General features: G+C 33.3%; 1 protein-coding gene across 1 annotated transcript in view; it reads left to right on the top strand.

Moving 5' to 3' along the window:
• LOC114336497 (all trans-polyprenyl-diphosphate synthase PDSS2) overlaps positions 1-23009 on the top strand; it is a 99698-nt gene that overhangs the window by 65915 nt on the left and 10774 nt on the right. The window contains exons 3-4 of the mRNA XM_028286873.2: positions 14206-14514; positions 14592-14819. Coding sequence (XP_028142674.1) covers positions 14206-14514; positions 14592-14819 — 537 coding nt within the window. The remainder of the gene's footprint in view (positions 1-14205; positions 14515-14591; positions 14820-23009) is intronic.

The raw sequence follows: 23009 nt of genomic DNA on the forward strand, positions 1-23009 counted from the left end.
TCAAACAGCCACTGGTACTTGCTAACTATCTATCCACGAAAACGTCGAACTGCTCTTCAGCGATGCCAAAAACATATATATATATATATATATATATATATATATATATATATATATATATATATATATATATATATATATATATATATATATATATATATACAAGCTGTACGCTCCCGAGGAAGCTGAAGCTGTTTTCACTTGAAGATCCTTTTTGTGGGGGATCATCCCATTCTGACTTTGGTTTTACAATTGCTGGTGTGACTTCGCTGTTTCCACTACCTTTCTCCATTCTTCTCTCTCTCTGATTTTGCTTCCTATATTTCTAATTTCCATACTTCTTAAGTCTTCTTCCACTTGTTGTCTCCATCTGAGTTTAGGCCTGCCTCTGGTTCTTGTACCTGGTGGTATCCATTCGGTTATAACTCTTAACGGATTGTTCTTCTCTCTTCTCATTATGTGTCCATACCATCTAATTCTCTGTGCTTTTGTTGCTCTTACTATGTTCTCTTGACCCATCCATTCTTGTATTTCGTGGTTCATCCATTGCCTTGCATCCTCTTCGTTTTCCCTCTTTGGTCCCAGAATTTTTCTCATAATTTTTCTCTCAAAAACTTTCAGCTGCTCTTCTTCTCTTGCTGTTAATGTGAATGTCTCCAAAGCATATAGAACTATTGGTCTTATGGTCGTTTTTTAGATTTTCATTTTTGTATTTCGGCTTATCTTCTTATCTTTGAAAATTTTTTTATTTCTGTAGAATGCTTTGTTTCCTGCTTGAATTCTTCTTTTCATATCTACACTTTCATTTTTTCTGTTGACTAATACTCCCAAATATTTGAATGTTTCAACCTCTGCGAAGCTGTGTGCGTCTATTGTCATTTCTGTCAGTTGCGTCTTCTTTTTTTTACTTACATTCATGTATTTTGTTTTATTTTCATTTATTTCCAGTCCTCTTAGTTTGGATTCGTTTTCTATTTCTTGAAAGGTTTTCTTTAATGCCTTTTTATCTGTTGCTACTATGGTTATATCGTCCGCATATCCAATTATTTGTACTGTATTTTTATTTATAGTTCCTGCGTTTGACAACTTTTTTATTATCTTATCTAATGATAGAATAAATAGTACAGTTGAGAGCGCATCTCCTTGTCTTACTCCATTTTTAATTTTTATTATTTCTGTTCTCTCTCTTCCGGTGTCTATTGTTGCTTGGGAATCTCGCATTGTCATTTCTATCATTCTTATAATTTTATTTGGTATTTTGCTCTCTTGTAAGTCTTGGATCATTTTTCTTCTACTTAGTTTGTCAAAAGCCTGTTTAAAGTCTAGAAAAAGTATATGTGCTTCTCCGTCGTTCTCGTATGTTTTCTCTATCGCTTGTTTTAGTGTATGGATAGCATCTATCGTGGATCTTCCTTTTCTGAAACCGTACTGGTAGTCTCCTATGCTTTGTTCTGTGTATATTGTTAGTCTGTCTCTAATTATACCAGTCAGTACTTTATATGTTACATTCAGTAAATTAATTGCTCGGTAGTTTTTACATATCCTGTGGTCTCCTTGTTTTGGGATTGTCACAATAATTCCTTTCTTCCATTCTTCGGGCATTGTTTCCTTATTCCATATATTCTGTATTAGTTCATAAATCTTTCTGTATAGTGCTTCACCCCCGTATTTTATAAGTTCTGCACATATTCCGTCGTCTCCCGCTGTTTTCCCGTTTTTCAGTTTGCATATTGTATCTTTTACTTCTGTATAGGTCAATTCTTCTTCTTCACCTTGTTCCGGGTTCATTATTGTTTCTCTTTCTTCTTCTACATCCGTTTCTTGATACATTTCTTCGAAATACTTCTGCCATGTTTCTGCTTCTATGGCTACATTAGCTGTCCGTTTTCTACTACCTAGCTTTAAGTATTGGTACAGTGGTTTTGAATTGTGTCTCTTATTTTCTGTTTCGATCTCGTTCATAATTTCGTCTACTTTTTTATTTTTCTTTGATTTAAACAATTTCTTTGTCTTTTTCCTTTGATCTTGGTATTTTTCTCGTTCCTCTTCTTTACCTGTGCTTAGCCATTTCAATCTTGTTTTATTCTTTTCGTCCACTGCTAGTTTGCACTCTTCGTCAAACCAATTGTTTCTTCTTTCTTTTTGCATTTTTCCAACTACTTTCTCTGCTGCAGTGTTTATTCCTTGTTTGATTTTTTTCCACTGCTCCTCCATTTCTTGTTCCTCCTTGAACTGCATCTCTACATTTACTTCTTTTACAAATCTTCTTTTTACTCCTTTATCTTTCAATTTATCTACGTCCCATCTTCCCTGTGCTTTTCGTCTTTCATTCTTTGTTGTTTTTATTTTACATTTTGCAATCACTAGCATATGGTCCGAATCGATGTTTGCCCCTCTGTGAGATCTCACGTCATTTATCGACTGTTTGTGTGACTTTTTAATAAGTACATGGTCTATTTGATTCCCCTCCAGACTGCCTGGTCTCATCCATGTTATCTTGTGTATGTTTTTGTGTTTATATCTCGTGCTACTTATGTCCATGTTTAATGCCGCTGCTAAATTACATAATCTTTCTCCATTATTGTTTGTTGTGCTATGTAATGAGTTTTCCCCTGCAACCTCCCTAAAGCATTTTTCTTTACCTATTTGTGCGTTGAAATCGCCTATAATAATTAATATATCTTCTCCCGGGATTTTTTCGGCATTTTCTTCTAGTGTTTCATAGAACTGTTGTTTTATTAAGTCATCACTGTTTTCTGTGGGTGCATAGACATTTATTATGGACAACTTGTTCGGTTTGCTGTTTACTCTTATGTATGATAATCTTTGACTTATGGGTTTAAATTCCATAACTTTATGCCTCATTTCCCCTAACACAATAAAAGCAGCTCCTCCATATCCTTGTTTTTCTTCTCCAGCATACCATACTGTATAATTTTCTTTTTCGATTTTTCCATGTCCCCCCCACCTGGTTTCTTGAATTCCTGCCATATCTATATTGTATTGTTTCAACTGTGTCGCTAGCTCTTCCATTTTTCCTTCTTCTAGCAGTGTCCTGACGTTCCATGTTCCAATTTTTTTTGTCATTTTTTTAATTCTCTTCCTTTTTTTTGTATTTTTCTTATTATTTTGAATATACCGTGACTCATTTACCTCTTCGTTTGCATTGTCTGTTTCCTTTTCATCCATCCGTTCTCTTTTGTCTAGTTTTTTGGAACATTTTCAATTTCTAGAAGTTTATTTTCTCTTGCATTCCATTTTAGCACTTTGTCATTTATTTCTAATTTCTGGTATCTGATTTTTACTTTTGCTCCTTTGCTTCTCTGTTGTTTTGCTATGTCTCTGATTTCTTTTTGTATCTTTGCTTCCTTGAACGTCAGCGCAGCATCTATGTATATTTCTCTACAGTCTCTTGTGTATTTGAGTTTACCTTTTTCTTGCAGTATTTTCTGTTTGTCTTCCCAGCTCTTCGTTTCTATTATACATTTCTTGTATCCTATCTTAAACGCACTTTTAACTTCTATTTTCAGTTGCAGCTCTGTTTCCATCATTTTTTGTATGTTTTCTCTTAGTCTAACTTCATCTTCCAGATCTACCTGAATTCCTGTTATGATTAATTTACTGCGTATTTTTTCTTTATCGATCTTCTCTAATCTATTCTCCATGAGTGTTAACGCTTTTTTGAGTTCTTCGTTTTCTTTCTCCCATTTTTGTTCTTTTTTTTCTATTTCTCTTTTTAAATTTTCTGTTTCTGCTTTGTTTTGCTTAAGCTTCTGCTTAATATCTTCCAGTTCGTTTTTCATATCCTTGATTTCATCTTTAATCTCTGTTTTGCTTTCCAGAATATCTTCTTTAATTTCTTGCCTCATCTGGCTCAGCAATATCTTAATCTCCTCCATGTCCGTTAATATTGTACTTACTTTTTTATGCGCGTGTCTGGAGCTTTTTTGCTTTTATGTTGCTCTTCTTTGTCTTCTTCAATCGAGCTGTCGTGCTCCGGTTTGCGTCTTTTTCCTTCTGTTTTATTTTCTTCGTTGTTCATCTATTTGTCTTGTTGTTTGTTTTCTAGACTGAAAATCTTTATCAATATAATGCGAGAAAAATATATTTTTAGTTCACTTAAAGCTTATAATATACACAAAAAATAGGAAAATGTAACCTGTGTCTAATAGTAATTTTTATTATTATTATCTTCTTATTTTTAATTACGTTTTGGTAAGGTCTCAGATATTTTGCACACGCCGGCAACGTCGCAGAATATTTGGCCGTACTTCTGTTTGCTAATTTATTTATGGCTTTCAGTAATTAAATATTCGTTAATGTTTAATTATACACGTTTTTGTTATATTCAATGTTGTATTTGTAACTTAAAAAAATACTGTTCTGTATAATATTCTTGCAAATCTCCTCTCTTACGTGTATCAAATTAACAAAAAGATGACTTACAGTTGAAATGTTGAATTCACCACACACTTTGTGAAAATTTCACCAAAAACCAATGTTTACTTCCGTACTAAAACAACTTTTTTCACCAGAGAGCAAATCAACTTGTGTTCACACCAACTTTTAACACTTTAATCTCTTTCACATAAATTGACTGACCTTTTGCTTCAATCACTCTGATGTCTTCTCGTGACCCAAAAACAGCTCTCCCTCGTTGACTATGTTAAAGGCTACTCATCAAAGCCCTCTCCGTTCTCCAGCTTCAAAACTATCAGCATACCAGCACCAATTCTCCAACAAGCCGGGCCTCTTTTGACACGTACTCGATTCAAACAAAACTCCAAAAATTCTCTGCTCTCCTTCTCACAATAATACAGAATCAAAGAGGTATTTCGTCTCAATTTGATCTGTCTCTCGTTCCACTTTTCAACACTATTCTCCACTATCAAACAGCCACTGGTACTTGCTAACTATCTATCCACGAAAACGTCGAACTGCTCTTCAGCGATGCCAAAAACATAATGCCTTCTTTTTCAAACTCTCTCAATCATTCAAACTACCTTTCCCCTTCCAACTTGCCAAGAATCAGAAACAATATTTTCCATTCGACAAACAAACAGTCATTTTCAAAATTATTCCGACCATCCTAATTACTTTCGGGGAAACTCTACAATATTTACTCGGGTTGAAACAAAGATATTAACATTCCAAACTTTCTTTTAAATCACCTTTTCTAGAAAGTGATAATTACATCTGCCTGTGGATTCTATAGTTCTCGTAATAAACAATCTATTTCCATTTTAAATCTAAATACATCGTCCTTTTCACTTTAATTATTCACAAAAGTCTTTAATGGTTCATCGGAAAGCTCATTAAAAGAGAAATCCACTTACATCCAAACTAAATTCTAATAAATATTTACAGCTCAATATACAGGGTGTATCAAATTTATGTGCCCGCGTTATTTAAAAAAAATTTAATTTAATTTTCATTTTGCTTTTGATTGATAAATTGAAAACACAATAATATATATATATATATATATATATATATATATATATATATATATATATATATATATATAGTAGAATATGGGTCACTAAAATGAGACGGACGCACTGCGCATTCGCCGGCACAGTCCCAGACAATGTCGGTAAGCATTGGATCTGCATTACCGGCCAACCCGTAACTTAACATGGTTCAGAACCTTTTAGCCGAGACCGAAGCCATATAAGACTTTATGACGTCATATATGACGTTATGACGTCACACTACCATGTACTTCTTTTTTCATTTTTATTAGCCGCGCAGTCTCGCAATATTTATTAATATATTGCGAGATAAATATTGCGAGACTGCGCGGCTAATAAAAATGAAAAAAGAAGTACAAGGTAGTGTGACGTCATAACGTCATATATGACGTCATAAAGTCATATATATGGTTTCGGTCTTGACTAAAAGGTTCTGAACCATGCTAAGTTACGTGTTGGCCGGTAATTTTTTCTTTCATGATTTTTTGCCCATAAGTCAAGAAAGTGCGAATATGTGCGGCTGATTTGATAATGATTATGATGTACAAATTCATATCTTCCAATTAAAAAAAATGTAACAACCGGATTTCACCCTAAAGTATAACAAAAACCTTTTGATGTGCTAAAATGTGGTCGAAACTTTAAAATATTTAAACCCTGTTTTCAAACATCCAAAATATTATTAATACATCAACAAATAAAACAAGTAGATGAAAAGTATATGTTCTTATTTGCTTGTTCTAGATCCATAACTGTATTTTTTTAAAAACAAACACTTGATAATTTTTCACACTTGAAACACACTTACACCAAAAGGCCGAGAAAGATACGTACACCTGTAGCGACAAGGTCAAGTTCCGACTAAAGCTACGGCACGGGTGCAACTTATTACACAAGGGCAAAGGTCGCCTTGTGTCTCTATTTATTTAACTTTACTAGTATCCGGTTTTTTTCGACCTGCTTTGAGTTTTCAAAAATGGAGTTTTGACCGGCTAGATCGTTTAAATACCCCTATGTGGCGTCTGTGTGTTTAAGCCAGTTCAGTCGCGAATGTTTTTAAAATAGGATATATTTGTCGTTTACCAGGACTCAGGACCCATTTTTCCTTCTATTGTACCCTTCATAATCAGCAGCAACAATTCGTACTTATCATTTCGAAGAATGTGCCCCAAATACGCTGTCTTTCGCATTTTAATGGTGGTCAAAAGTTCACTGTCTCTTCCCATTCTGTGCAATACCATTTCGTTCGTAATATGATCGGTTCATGATATTTTGAAAATTGGCCTAAAAAGCCACAAGCCACAACTTTAACATTCCAGGTTTCAATATCATAAAGAAGAATCGAGTGTATATAACATTTTACTATCCGATATCGGACTTGCAGACTGAATCTTTGGTTTCTCAGAAATTTTCTCATTTTCACACAGGTTGCTCTTGATTGCTCTATTCTTGATCGAATTGCTGATTTATATCCTCCGTAATCCAGACTCCCAAGTATTTCATCTGTTCACTTGCTCAATATCTTCATTTTGTATCTGAATCCTTGTTATGACTTTGCCCCTCTTACTGATAACCATGATTTTTGTTTTCTTTATGTTTATTGTTAAACCAAACTGTTCCCCACTATCACAAATTGTGTTTAGTAGCGTTTGCTTCTTCTTCTAAAGGTGCCTATCTTCTGGAGATGTTGGCGACCACATTGACCCATCTTATTCTATTTACAGCAGCTCGAAATAGATCATGACGTTAGACTAATCTATATTAGTTCTACATTATCTGAACCATCTCAGAGTGGTTGGGGGTAGTCACCTCCTACGATAGGGGTTGATGAAGTACACACTACTCACAGTATATTCATTTATTATCAACTCGGAGTAAGACTGTAAAGAGTTGGTGTGCTAATGTACGTTCACACTCTGGTGTATCTCAATTATCAATGATGATTGATCACGCAATGAAATTAGAATGCCTCCCGATGTTTTATGTGTATATAAATAAAAGAGAAAGTGTTGATATTATTTATGCTGAGTCGGCTTTGGCCATGAATTAGGAATATGTAATATTGAATCGCTGACACCGCAGGATTGACAACTGGTACACTTGTGTGGAGTAATCTGGGTCACGTAATATGTATAATAAACAAACGTGTGTTTGTTTACCAATGACATTTAAATTTTAAAAGAGTGTGTCTTGCTCTTAATTGGATGCTTAATAATGGATGCTGTGAATCCCAATACAAGTCCACTTCCTAAGATATGCCAGCCAGCATATACGTTTACGTCCCTAATTTCAGCGATAATTGTCTGTATCGTCAGCATAATGGATGTTATTTATATTTTCACCATTTATCTTGATCCCTCCTGTACAGTTTCTAGGTGGTCGTGTAAATAACTCCTCGGAGTATATATTAATAATGAAAGTACATAGCCCTGTCTCGCTCTTCTACTTATTTGTTGTGCATCCGTGGTATTTCCATCTAATATTACCATAGCCTGTTGGTTCCAATAGAGATTTCTCACTATGTTAATGTCATTTTTGTCGAGTCCTTTTCGCTTTAGACATTCCATGAGAATGATGTGGTTTAACTAATGATTAACGATCACAAAATAGAACGAGTAAATATGAACTACCTCGGAATAGATTTATCGTATGACAGATAACTAGAGAGCGGAATATATGCAAAGTGCATATAGATGCATATATTGCATATTTTCAGACAACAAAACATTGCATATTTAAGCTAAACACGATTTATTTTGCATATTTTAAAAATAAATTATATAAAAGTTTAAAATTTTCCTCCCTTAGTTGGAATTTTATAACTTCGATATGAACGAGCTCGTTTATTTATCTATCTATCGCTCATCTGGACTTTCCCATTACTACCTGAATTTAACAATTATGGGTGTTCCCAGAAAAATATTATTTTTTTAGCGTAGCAAGTCGTAGGTACCTACCTGCTTTTAAGGGTCTAATAATTATTTTGTCAGTTTCTGACCAACATTTGTTTAAAGTAAACGTTGTATCATATTTAGTGTTTTTGGAGTGACTGGTATATATTAAATTTAAATATGTCTACCATTCAAAAAAGTGCTTGGATAAAGTGTTTTCCCGAGTTAAAGCTAAGTGGAGACAAAGTATTTTGCAAGGCCTGTTCCAAAATCGTAAGTTACATTCATTTTCACATTTCATTTTTTAAATGAGGAACTGACAAACAAAAGCATCATGTCCCACAAAAGAAATTTTTCTGGAAAGAGTGTTTTTATTCGACAAATTCGCTTTTACTTCTATAAAGACGGACATAGAGAGAAGCATCAAAATACAACAATCCATCAAATTGTAGACAATTCCGCTTTTGTTCTTCAGCTTAAGTAACGTACTTTGTTCTTTAAGTAACGTACAAATTGTTAAAGAACTTATGTTCATAAAAGTTAATTTTAGTATTTTACCAGATCTAATAAAGTCATTAGAACAAAGGAATTTACAATTAAGTGATTCGGTTAATCTTGTTAACACTTTTTCTGCTCATTGTCAAAAAATTCCCGGAAATACAGGGATTACAATTAGAAATAAATTAAAAAATGTTTTAGAAAAAAATGAGGGCTTCGATTGTTTGAGGAAAGTTGTACGTATTTTTGAAGGCAACTTCTCTGAATATCTTACGACTTAATATATTGTTTTATTTTTGAGTATTTTTAATATGCATTTGCATATTTAGACAAATTTAGAAAAAATACCTGCATATTTGTAGTAAAAGTAATGCATATATATGCGCATATTTTGGTAATGTTGTGTTGCATATATTCCGCTCTCTACAGATAACTATACTGCAGAGGAAGTGAAAAAACAAGTCAACAAGACAGCCAGAATATCAGGATACTTCAAGGATACGATTAGTCGATTTACCCAAGGTTTTGCTCTTAATTTTTAAGAACCGCTTGGGTTGACATGATATTTGATATTTTGGATACATCCAAAAAGTTTGAAACCAAGGAAGGATTGCGGCAAGGAGACCCACTATCGACAACTGCATTCAATCTAATATTAGAAGGAATAATCATGCAATAAACATGCATAGTATTTGCAGATGATCTGACACTATTAGCAACAAGTAAGAAAGAACTACAAAAGTTAATATATACAAATATACACAGTTTTTAGGCGTCAACACCCTTCGGTAGGGATCTATGGAGGAGTATCACCAAACCGCAAGCCCTTATCCCTTGCCGTACCACTTCTCCATAGGCCGATCAGACACCAGTTTATTCCAGAATAAGTCGTAGATTCTATATAGAATTTTATACTACCACGTTAGCCTTTTTATTTTTCAAATGACCGGGCTGGGGCTCGAACCTCGATGGTATATCCGCTAGATTAGTCGATCGAGTGCTCCTCTGCCTACTGAGCCGTCTGACCGACAACAGTAAATGAAAAACATAATGACAGAAGCCAAAAATTGGGACTTAAAATAAATGAAGAAAAGACAAAGTATATGATAATGGGAGAGATCCAAAAAGAAAAAGAAAATAACAAACAAATAGTTCGAGAAAAAACATACTCGTTCAAAAGAGCCAAAGAAATTAATTACCTACCCAGGAGCCAAAATAGATGAAAATGGTCATGAGGTAGGGGAGATCAAGGCAAGAATAGCTAAAGGAAATAAAAAGTATGGAGCATTACGCACATTAATGAAATCCAAATACGTATCAAGAAAAACAAAAATCAGAATTTATAATACTGTTATCAGACCTACAGCAACAAACTCATGCGAAACATGGGTGATGAAAAAGTCAGAAACAGACCTTTTAGAAAGATGGAAGAGAAAAATGCAAAGAGCAATATAATATATTATGAAGGTGTCAAAATAGAAGGTCAGTAGAGAAGAACAGCCAGTAAAGAATTGGAAGAACTGTATAGAGAGCCAACGATAACGACAACAATCAAAGCACAGAGAATACGATATTTGGGACACATGGAAAGAATTGGAAGTAAAAGAATGCCAAAACTGGTACTCTCACAAGACCAATACAAAAGAGAAGGAAAGGCAGGCCAAGGAAAAGATGGAACGACAGTGTGTACGAAGACCTGAAGAAAAGTAACATTGAGAGATGTAAAGAAGTATCATTGGACAGAAGGAGATGAAGGGAGGTGGTGAAGGAGAGTATAAAAGACTGAAGTGTAATTAAATATTTATAAGACTAAATAAAATGTAATCAGAAATGTAAACATTTTAGCCCTAGGCCCACAAGGCCTGTTGAGCTTAATAAATACGGATTGATATGAAATTTGTCATACAAGTGGTTAGCATGTCAGAAAAAAAGTGATATTGTGCCGATGCGTGCTTTTGTCCTGGGGGTGGGTATCACCCCTTCTCGGGGGTAAAAAAAACTTACGTTCAAAATAAGTCAGGAAGTCGATAAACTGACAGATTCTAAGCAACTTTTATTCTTATAGAGTTTTGTCACCAGTCAATAGTTTTTGAGTTATTTGCGAGTGAATATGTTCATTTTCCAACAAAAAATACCACGTTTTCAGATAGTTTTTCACAAATAACTTAAAAAGTAAGTATGCTATCTAAAAAATATTTGTTTTTAAATATTATGGGTAATTTTGAAAAAATTGTTTCTTAAAATATTTTTTTATTTTGTAAAAAATGCCTTTTTTCAAAATAACTTAAAAATTATTAGTGATAATAAAAATGTAACGAGTAAAAAAATGTAGGTTATGCTTTTCTGAATGTTTTGAATACATATTTATTTTTCTGTAAGACAAAATTTGGTTAGAATATGGCTGTTCAAAATTTACATACACTCGTGATTAGTGACTCGTTTAAGCTCTTTTAACTACAGCCCACAACCCTTTCAAAAATAAGCACTTTGAACCGATGAAACTTATACATCATATAAAAAATACCTAAATAAACTAACATGTGACACTGTACCAATTAATTTCATTTGGGATGCTAACTATGGGGCAATTTTCACGATTTTATTTTACGAAAAAAAGGATTAACTTTAACTTGCGTAAGCGTAACTTGCTTATTTTATGCTAGAAACTTAAAAAAACGAAAATAAAGCTTTTTTTGCACTTTAAAAAAGATCTAATGAGTTTTCTCCGAAAAGTGTTCAATTTTTTGGTTATTTCACGTTGAAATATTCGATTTGCAATTTGGCGAATAAGAACCTACATATCGTTAGCTATAACTCTGCTTCTACTGGGTCTACCTACTTTATACATACATAATTTTTTTGCACTTTTTTATAAACTATATTTTTGCTGAGAATGTTTTTTTGATAGAAAATTTTTTGAGTTATTTGCGAAAAACCCTTTGAAAACGTGGTTATTTTGTTGAAAAATGAATATATACACTGGCAAATAACTCGAAAAGTATTGACTTACTAGAAAAAACTCTATGGAACAAAAGTTGCCTAGAATTAGTCAGTTTATCCATTTGCGGACTTATTTTAAACGTATATCTGTTCACCCCCGAGAAGGGGTGATACTTACTCCCATGGCAAAAGCACACATCGGCACAAGATCATTTTTTCTCTTGGACATGTTGCTACGTGTGTGCCAAATTTCATGTCAATCCAAGCGGTAGGTACTTTAAAATTAGGAGGTTTTTTAATATTTCACCGTAAGTGAATGGATTACTACATAATATGGTCGTAGAGAGCAAAATCCGGATATATAAAGTACATACTTGTAAGACCAGTATTATGTACTAACATACGCATCAGAAACAAGAGTTGATCACTTACAAAAAGATTGACGAGAACTACAGAAATGAAAGTATTAAGAACGATAAGAGGAATTTCTCTCAAATACTTATAGAATAAGGAATGAGGATATATTAAGATAAACTAGAGTTCAGGGCGTTACGAGATGGACACGAACATAACGACTCAAATGGAGATATCATGTCGACAGAACCCAGCAAACAGACCGACGTGTTAATTATGTGAATTTTGGGTACATTTGTCACCAATATACGTAAATTGCTTAAGTACGTGAATTTCACGTGAAAATTTGGTTGGAATGTCACATTGAAAATACGTCTTTAAATTACGTGAATAACTCGTCTTCAATAGACGTGTTATCTTTTAGGGAATGTATATACATATTAGTATTCACGTGAAAGATACGGCCTCGGTTCACGTAAATAATTCGACCTTAATTAACTTATGAATCACGTAATTATTATCCTCATATGATATAAATAAAACAAGCATATAAAGTATTAACAATGTATTTATTTAGTAGAATTTAGAGACTTTATGTTTCTTGTATAATTATTATACAAGATAATGAACCAAAAATGGTACCGACCTAAAGACACAATAAAAAATTTGCCAACACAAAACACAACACAGGTCACTTTTTATTTCGAGGAGGACACTTTCTTGTTTTTTCTAATTGCATCATCGGCACTTCAACCCTCGAGCAGTGAGGTAAACGTTAATACGAAAGACATTATTATAAATAAACCCGCCTAAAATAAAACGAGGGAAATAAAGCTCTTCACGTTTCACTTCACTTTTTGTTGTGAGAAATGTGAGAAGCTGATATTAGAGGTTATGATCATCGATTATAAAAATCGATTATTTTTAAATTACAGTTAAATTATTCTACTTATTTTAAATTAGTATTATGTATTTTCTTTCTGTTTTTAAATTTCTTCTACTATTAACTAATTGGTCTTACTAAAAATCTATTTCAATACCATAATAATATAAAAAAATAATCCTATCGAAACGTATCTATTATTCGATAAATCGATTAATTTAGTTTTCGAACCAACTATGTTAACACGTACCGTGGTCACGTGATAGTATTTAAAGGGGGAGAAAGGTTTGGTAATACGTACTCCCCGCGCGCGATTTGAAAATTAGACTCAACATCATTTTAGCTCCTGTGATAATTTTAAAGAAAAAAATAGCAAAAATACCTTCAAATCAAGATTGGATTGAAATAGTTATGATAATTATTTTAAAAGCGAAATCATAAACTTTTTGTTTAAATATTGGTATTATTTACATTACTTTTACGTGAAATACATCTAATTTTTCGACGTCCATAAAATACAGTGAGTAAAACTCAAGCGCGATACGTATTTAACCAACACCGTTGTAAAATTTTGTTTTCCAAAATATTTCTCAAAATTTAACCAAAGGAAGTTGTTTCTGTTTCGTGATTATTACGTGAAATAAACGTACCTTTGCGATGTAACCGACATTCACACCTATTATAAAAAACATGTACTATATTCGTCGATTTTATATTATTCTAATGTCAAAAATGTATAAAGGAAGCACTAATATATAGGTGAATGATTTGGCACTGAAATACGTTTTTTTCCCGTCATAAATCACCGAGTTACGTATTCGTTGAAATTTGCCGTAAATTTAACGTAATCATCACGTAACTGGGCTTAAATCTGTTTGCTGGGAATAGACCCAGAAAGAATCGCGAAATGGGCAAGAACACAAAAAGACTACTACGAAGACCGTCGGAAAGGTGGAATGATAGATATATGGTGGTATAACCAGAAATCAACATTAGATACAAGAGTTGAGACGATAGAGGGGATGATATAATAAACAGGACTATGGACTTTAAGAAGTAGAAGAAGAAGAATATAATGTTATATAATATGTCCTATTGAATGTTCATAATTATTCTGTAATTTTTATGATCCTGGTATATTAATACAAACTTATCGTTGTTTAAGGTGACATGATATCCGGTAACAAGATAGCTCTCCTATCCGGTGACTTCCTCCTAAGCAATAGCTGTGTGGAGCTCGCCAATCTTAAAAATCAAGAACTGGTTGAACTTATGAGTTCCGCTGTCAGGGATTTAGCAGAGGCTGAGTTTGTAGAACCGAGAGATATCCAAAACGCTCCTCTTCCTGCGAGACCAAAGCGAAGTGCAAGAGGATATGAGCAGTTTGTAGATAGTACCATGGAGCCTTTGGTGGTGAGCGAAGCTCTGGGCAACGCTAGAGCTGAATGGACATTGCGACATGTGTTAAACGCAGGTAAGCCTACATGATATATTTTTACTCTACCGATAGATTAACAGTACAAAACCCTAATATTTTAATATGTTCTTCAGGTAGCCTGTTGGGAAAATCTTGTCAAGGGACTTTGAAGTTAGCAGGCCATTCGTACGAGCTTCAACAAAAAGGGTATCTATTTGGAAAACATTTAGCTCTTGCGTGGCAGGCTTGTCTGGATAGAGAACCTTTTTCTCCAGGATCTACCGGTGCTTTTAGCCTAATTAGTGCTCCCGTTCTTTTTGCCCTTCAACACAATCCTGACATGTATAGTTTGATTGAAAAAGGTAATAGATTTATACATTTTATATATGGGAGAAAATATAATCAATAAAAAAAATACAAATGATTTTGAAAGAATATGTTTTATATTATGATTTATATTTTTTGATTCTTGAGATTTATAATTTTAAGTTTCCAGGGTCTGTATCCGCTGTGAGCTCGTACGTAGAGGGGATATTTATAAATTCGTAAGCGCCAGTAGTGACAAGTCTGTAAACGTTTACCGGAAATTTGACATAAATGTCAAAGTGATTAATTTAAAATTAAAATTAAAAACATTAATTACATATAAAAAATATTAGTTGACCAAAGCTGTGGTATATATTTTTACCTTAAATATACTTACGTTTTAAATACTGAATTTGCGTTGTTTAATGTTCTGTAATATGTAATTTTAAATTAATCTTGGCGCCATCTACATGATAATTGTGAAAGTATCCGAAGTAAGAAATTAATATTTCATCAATAGAACGTCAAAATGATTAGCAAAACCTTAAAAAAATCTATTACAATTTAATTACTTTTTAGCGTTGTAAATATTAAACGATAACAATTAAATAATAAATTTAAAAATTACCGGTGAAACTTGAATTAGTAACCGCTAGGAGCGACACCAGCGAAGCTCAGAGCGTATACGCTGTGAGCTCGTACGTAGAGGGGATATTTACAAATTCACGAGCGCCAGTAGTGGCAAGTCTGTAAACGTTTACCGGAAATTTGACATAAATATCAAAGTGATTAATTTAAAATTAAAATTAAAAACATTAATTATAAAAAATATTAGTTGGTCAAAGCTGTGGTACATATTTTTACCTTAAATATACTTACGTTTTAAATACTGAATTTAAGTTTTTTTAATGTTCCGTAATATGTAATTATATTAATCTTAGCGCCATCTACACGGTAATTGTGAAAGTATCCGAAGTAAGAAATTGATATTTTATCAATAGAACATCAAAATGATTAGCAAAATCTTAAAAAAATCGATTACAATTTAATTACTTTTTTGCGTTGTAAATATTAAGCGATAACAATTAAATAATAAATTTAAAAATTACCGGTAAAAGTTGAATTAGTAACCGCTAGGAGCGACACCAGCGAAGCTCAGAGCGTATACGCTCTGAGCTTCGCTGCTCAGAGCGTATACGCTCTGAGCTTCGCTGGTGTCGCTCCTAGCGGTTACTAATTCAACTTTTACCGGTAATTTTTAAATTTATTATTTAATTGTTATCGCTTAATATTTACAACGCAAAAAAGTAATTAAATTGTAATCGATTTTTTTAAGATTTTTCTAATCATTTTGACGTTCTATTGATAAAATATCAATTTCTTACTTCGGATACTTTGACAATAATCGTGTAGATGGCGCTAAGATTATAATAGATTATTTATAATTAGATATTACGGAACTTTAAAAAAACTTAAAATCAGTATTTAAAACGTAAGTATATTTAAGGTAAAAATATATACCACAGCTTTGACCAACTAATATTGTTTATAATTAATGTTTTTAATTTTAATTTTAAATTAATCACTTTGACATTTATGTCAAATTTCCAGTAAACGTTTACAAACTTGTCACTACTGGCGTTCGCGAATTTGTAAATATCCCCTCTACGTACGAGCTCACAGCGTATAGCCAAAACATGAATAAAGATACCTCAATTTTATTTCCATTTTCTATTTAATGGTACCTACACTTACTTAGTCACTAAAACTAAAAATGGTCTGGATGGTCGTGTCATTTGAATGTAAAATATCTCGCTCTGTCAGGGTTTCTTTAAAAGGGGGTAGGCGCAAAATCTTGGTCCAATGCTATTTAAATGCAATATTTTTTTTCGAAACCTGAAAAAACTAATCACTGTTTTTGAAAAATTTAAACGCAGATTGAAAGATTACATTATTACCGAGGGCCGAAAGTCCCTGAAAACGTCTATAATGTTTACTTTAATAAGTTACAGGAGTGAAAAAAGAAGAAAATTTAGTGTGATTTTTAATTTCAAACATTTCATTAAAAAGAAACTTTTTGTTTATTCTAAGGGACTTTCGACCCTCCGTAATAATGCAATCTTTCATTCTGCGTTTAAATTTTTCAAAAATATTTATTAGTTTTTTCAGGATTCGAAAAAATGAACGTATTTAAATATCATTGAACCAATATTCTGCGCCTACCCCCTTAACAGAGGAGATATAAGTAGATGTGTTGGATCTTGTGCCACACTCACACTGGTTATCTGAGTCAGCAGGTAGTATGTAGTCCCCATTTCTCTAGTTTAGCTTTGTTCAGTCCGACTCTCAGGCTGGAATGAGAGTTCTTCACACAGACTAGGGAAAAATGACTAGGCTTTATATGTCGAGAAATTTTTCCTGGTGAACTTGGTAAATGGATTGATCTGACCAGAAAGTTTTTACTTGATTTTAACCTTTTTACTGTCGATTGATAGATAATAACATGGATAATATCAAATGTAGATCAAACCAAAAAAATTAACGTATTTAAATAGCACTTGCATCATTCACTAAACTTAAGAAGTTTCTTTGTTGTCGAGATATATGGTTAGAACTACGCCTAAGGATGCTTCGGTGTTACGTGTTGTCTACTCTTTTTTATGGTTTGGAAGTATGGACACTAAACCAAGTGCATCTGAATAAGTTTATTTTTCAATTTTGGTGTTACAGAAGAATCCTACGAATATTATGGATTCAAAGAATGTCAAACGTCAAACGAAAGTAACGAGAAGGATAGGAAATGAAGCGGAAATAATATTAACAACTATCAAAAGAAGAAAACTTGAAAACTTTGGACATGTGATAAGCGGGATAAACATGTGATAAACATTCTTACAACTTATTACGCAAGACAAAATTCAAGGAAAGCGAAATGTGGGAAGACAAAACAAATAATACCCTGGCTTAAGAACTTGATGGAATGGCTTGAATTCAGTAGTGTAGAACTATTTAGAGCGGCAGTCAACTGGGGCCGAAGAAGGAAACTTCAATTTTTTTTACGATACGATATAATACCCTGGCTTAAGAACTTGATGGAATGGCTTGAATTCAGTAGTGTAGAACTATTTAGAGCGGCAGTCAACTGGGTCCGAAGAAGGAAACTTCAATTTTTTTTACGATACATATATCTAGCGACTACTCATATCAGGTAATGCAATACCAACGATAGAGTAGAACTTAGGAATGGGTATGGTATCATTTTATTAATTATTCTTCATGATTCATTAATAGATACATCTACTTGTGCTTATGTTTCTTATACTGGTGCAGCATAATATGCTGCAGCCAAAACTCAGTGCAAGCGCCGATGTTCTAAGGGTGAAAGAATGTACGCCCTACCTTTGATTAACAAAATTTGCGAAGAATGTTATAATTTCTGATTTGTAGTCTACCTTTTCATTTCACACAATGCTTTTTGGATAATAACGTGCTGTCCAGGTAATACCAAGGTATTTAGAAGAAACATAATGTTTAAGGTCTTCGCCACTCCATTGAACCTTCAATTTTTTGAATGCGTCTTACATACGTGATAATCACATAATTTGGTTGATTTGGCCTGCGTAGATGAAAGTCCCAGTATGTGCTAACACGGGTTGGTCATTGAAATAGATTTTGTACAATGAAGCTGCCATTACACTGACTTTAACTGATTATTTTTCTGCATCCTATTGTTTCGATTAAGAGGGATGACTTAGTTTCTGTTATGTATAAAAACATCGATAAGCAACAAGTGAGTTTATTGTCTCCTGTGATGTACATTTATTGAAAGAGTTTGATGCAGTTTATGTTGTCGTTAGAGGAGTTATGAGCGTATACCTGATTTCTGATTTCTTTCAATGCCCATTTTCAATGTGTTAGGTGAGATTCAATATTTCTAATGTAGAAGATCTTCCCGGCAGGAGCGGCTAGTGACAGTAGAAGGTGGTGAGGCACACTATACCTGAGGAATTTTATTATGATGGTTAGCTTCTCTGTAATGACCGGAAGGCCGATTTTGTGACGTCATAACGCTAGGACGAAGCTAGGACAAATAATCCCGGACAAAAAATCCCCACAAATTATCCCTGGACAAAAAATCCCCAGACCAATAATCGCCGGACAAAAAATCCCCACAAAAAATCCGCGGACAAAAAATCCCCACAAAAAATCCCGGGTAAATAATATCCCCAAATAATTTTGATAAAATATCCCCACAAAAAATTCCGGACAGAAAATCCTTAAGAAATATTTGCTCCCGATTAGTTCTTTAAAAGTTTTCCCGTGAATGCGATCGACTCAAATGCTCAGCCTCAGTGTATAGAGTTATTTTGAATTCCAATTCCATATTAAAAACTTCAAATTTTACGTAACAAAAGAGTGTGAGTTTTTTCAAAAATCGTGGAAGATATGGGGAATGAGGTAAGGCTGTGAGAATCATGTTCCAATATTATTTGCTTAAATCTTTTGCTCACTCTGATTTGAATAACTATGTTCAAAACATTGCCATTGTCCAAAAAAATTTGTGGAGCTTATTTGTCCGGGATTTTTTGTCCGAGATTATTTGCCGAACCCTCGCTAGGGCGTCTACAGAATGGCGCCGTATTTATTTTAATGCTTGCAAACGATATTAAAATATTAAATAACAATTTTATTCGCAAAAGAATAGCAACGAAAGTTCTAAGCCTCTAAAAAACAGGTTCACACTCATAGGAGCTGCTTTTAGCTAAAAATAATAACTATAATACCACATATCAAACCAATATGAATCAGATGTTTCGTCTTTCCTTGGTCTCATCAGCGTTGTACAGCCATAATAAGCAAACTTTACATTACATACTACATGACAACAAACAGACAACTGATTCTGTTAATAATAATCAGTTGCCATAATGAAATTATTGTACGCAAACAATATACCCATAAACACGTAATAATTTCATTTTAGAACCAATCTTATATGGTAAATGTAATGAATCTCGGGAAATACAAACAAGCAAGTAAGCAAATTACTGTTACATTATAAGATTGATTTTTATGTTAAGTAAACTAAGGGTTAAACTTCGTTTTTTTTGGTATTTTATTTTATATATTTTTTTAATCGTGCTTATAAGAAAATAAATCATTATAAAAGAAAGCATGATTTCTAAATTTTTTATTTATTTATTTAATTGGCATTGATAAATGCCACACAGCCAGTATGACATTGATAAAATCTTCTAAACATAATCTAAACTAATATAAAACTAAATCTAAAACTACTTTACAAAACTACAATACAAGCGTCCATAGCAAATAAGGGAAGCAAGGTCGAGTACTTAACTTCATAACTAAAAAAACACATGTTTGAGGCGTGCCTCAAGGATGGATGAATTTCGTTCCCAGAATTGGTGGCACATTTTTCAAATTTTGGCGCTTTTACTGTCCCATTTTAAGAAATGGTAGTATGCTAGACAAGGAGGTTTGAAGCAAGCCTCATGTGTAATGATTTGAGAAAGTTGGAATGAGATGCATGATGCATATAATACTGGCACGTGGAAGACGGATACAAAGATAAAGAGTCAGGGCCGTACCGATTTTATATTTTTTCATAAAAATAAAGTTATTTAGGAAATTTCAAAAAGCTAAATTCTATTTAAAAAACTGATTATGGAATAACGAAATAATGTAAATAGTCGATTGATATAGTGGTGAGGCACTGCCTCACCTGCCTCATAGGACAAGCCACCACTGCTTCCCGGTTGAAGCTATTTTGTTCTTAAAAAAAGTTTTGTGTCTACTTTATATGAAATTATATTAAGGAATATGTGTGCAAACGATTTGGCAGGTCAAAGATCAAAGAAACCAGTAGGTAGCTTTTGGAGTTGTTGGGTTCCTATGGTCACGTTTAAGCAAGGCAACAACTTTGATTACATGCAGTAGTTTTGTACATACTTGTTTATCATTGGAGAAGCCACTCTAACGTGTTCGATTTCTATCTATATAAGGATTTTTAGAGTTGACGCTGCCTTCCTTCTTTCAGCCAACGTCTCCAGTCCTTTCTATTCTGCCATTCTCCATCTCTAAGGTCTCGTCTTTCCATGGCCTCGTCCATTTCATCCCTCCATGATCTTCGGGGTCTACCTCTTCTTCTCTTTTCTATTGGGTTCCAATCAGAAATCTTTGATATCCACTTTGTACGATCTGCTCTTCTCACATGCCTATACCACATTAAACGTTCTTCTTCGATGTAGCTGAGTATGCCTTGTTCTACTGCCATCCTTCGTTTTATCTCCCCATTTCTAATGCGATCTATTCTTGTTACTCTGCAGCTTCTTCTCATGAACTCGATTTCAGTTGCTGTAATTTTGGACCTGTTTCGTTTGTTTATTACCTAATTATCTGCTCCATAGGTCATTATACTACTTACCAAGGTGTTGTATATTCTCTTCTTTGTAATTATGGTAATCTGTCTATCCCACAGTACCCCATTCATTTGTTTAATACATGTTCTTGTATGTGCTAATCTGCTGGTTATCTCTTGCTCGGGGGTTCCATTCTTTGGGAGCATGAATCCTAAGTATTTGAATTTTTCAGTACCGTAATTTCCCTATCACCGTCCATTTCCAAGTTTCTCACTGATTTTTGTTCTGTTTTTAAGTATTCGGTCTTTTCTAGGTTTATTTCCAATTCATTTTTTGTGTATTCCTCTTCTAATTTTCGGAGCATATAAGACAGATCTTCTTCATCTTGAGCCGTTGCCACTTGGTCATCTGCAAAACTTAATGTATACAAGAAGTTGTCCCGGATTGGCATTCCCATCCCTTCACATTTCCTTTTCTATGGTTTTAAAATTTGTTCCAGGAATATCTTAAACAGTGTCGGAGATGTAGATCATCCCTGCAATAAGCCTTTTGTGGTCTTAAATTCGTTGGAGTATTTATTGCCGGTTTTAACTCTTACCCTGTTGTTGTTGTAAAGATTTTTTTGCGGCTTCTATTAACCTCTGAGTTATTCCGATTTCCTTCATCGTGTTCCACAGTTGTTTTCTGGAAAACATTTTTTCTCAATTAATTGTTGGAGTGTATATATATTATGTGGTCTATGTAAGACCTTCCTGCCGTGAACCCCGCCTGATCTTCTCCGATTTTATTTGAGATAGATTTTTCCAGTTTTTCTTTCAGTATTTTTACATATATTTGCCCATACATGACATCACACTGATGCCTCTGTAGTTCTCGCATTTCTTCTTATCTCCCTTGTTATGTACCGAGGTTATATTATGTGCTTTGGACCATTTATTGGGTATTTCGTTCTAGACCAGGGCGCATCTGTAAAAATATTAGTACATTTGGACGTTGAGCGGTGACTCAAATTTTTTTGCAGAAATTGCTTGAAAATAAATCAAATAATAATATTTGAGTTATCCTCCCTCTCAAGAAGGTCCGGAACATTGTTTAAATATTCATAATGTAAAAAAATTAAGGAAAAATTCAACTTTTTTCTTTGTTTTTGGATTATAGCTTTAAAAGTATTCATTTCCGAGAAAAGTTGTAGTGACATAAAAGTTGCATAATTAAATTTCCTACAATATAGAATTAGATAAGAATTTAAAAAATAGTCACCCTTCTTGCAAAATAGCAATAATTGGCGAAAAAAACATACAAAAACAATTATTCGCATTTTACGTTTTTCAACCATTTATGCTACACTTAGGACCTTTATATTTCACTCAGAAAAACTTTATGATACAGTAAAACAATACTGTAAATTTCATTAAGATCAGTTCAACAGATTTTGCAAAATTAATTTTGCAATCCAGCTTTCGCAAAAAAAATTCATTTTTTCAAAATGTTACAGGACTGAAAATAAAGCAGATATCACGTTGAATTTTTTTTACGTATAGAAGTGTACTATATCTTTCATTTGCAATTTTGCAAAATTAAAATCAATTAACTACCACGGCGTCAGAAATTTTTTTAAATAAACATTAATTATTGGTGCTACGCGCAGGACAGCGGATAGTTTGCTCTTATTGGGCATTCCAATGACCTTTGATAATGATTGATACATTTTAATTTTTATTACATTTCAATATAAATAAATAAATTTGTTTATTTCAAAATAAAAACACATACTCTATCCTTTGAAATAACACTTTTATTAGCAAAAACTTTATTGTTCATATATTTTAGCTTAGAGAATAAAAGTTTATTATTTTTAAACATATG

This window comes from Diabrotica virgifera, chromosome 8 (assembly GCF_917563875.1).
Source record: "Diabrotica virgifera virgifera chromosome 8, PGI_DIABVI_V3a".
Classification (NCBI taxonomy): domain Eukaryota; kingdom Metazoa; phylum Arthropoda; class Insecta; order Coleoptera; family Chrysomelidae; genus Diabrotica; species Diabrotica virgifera.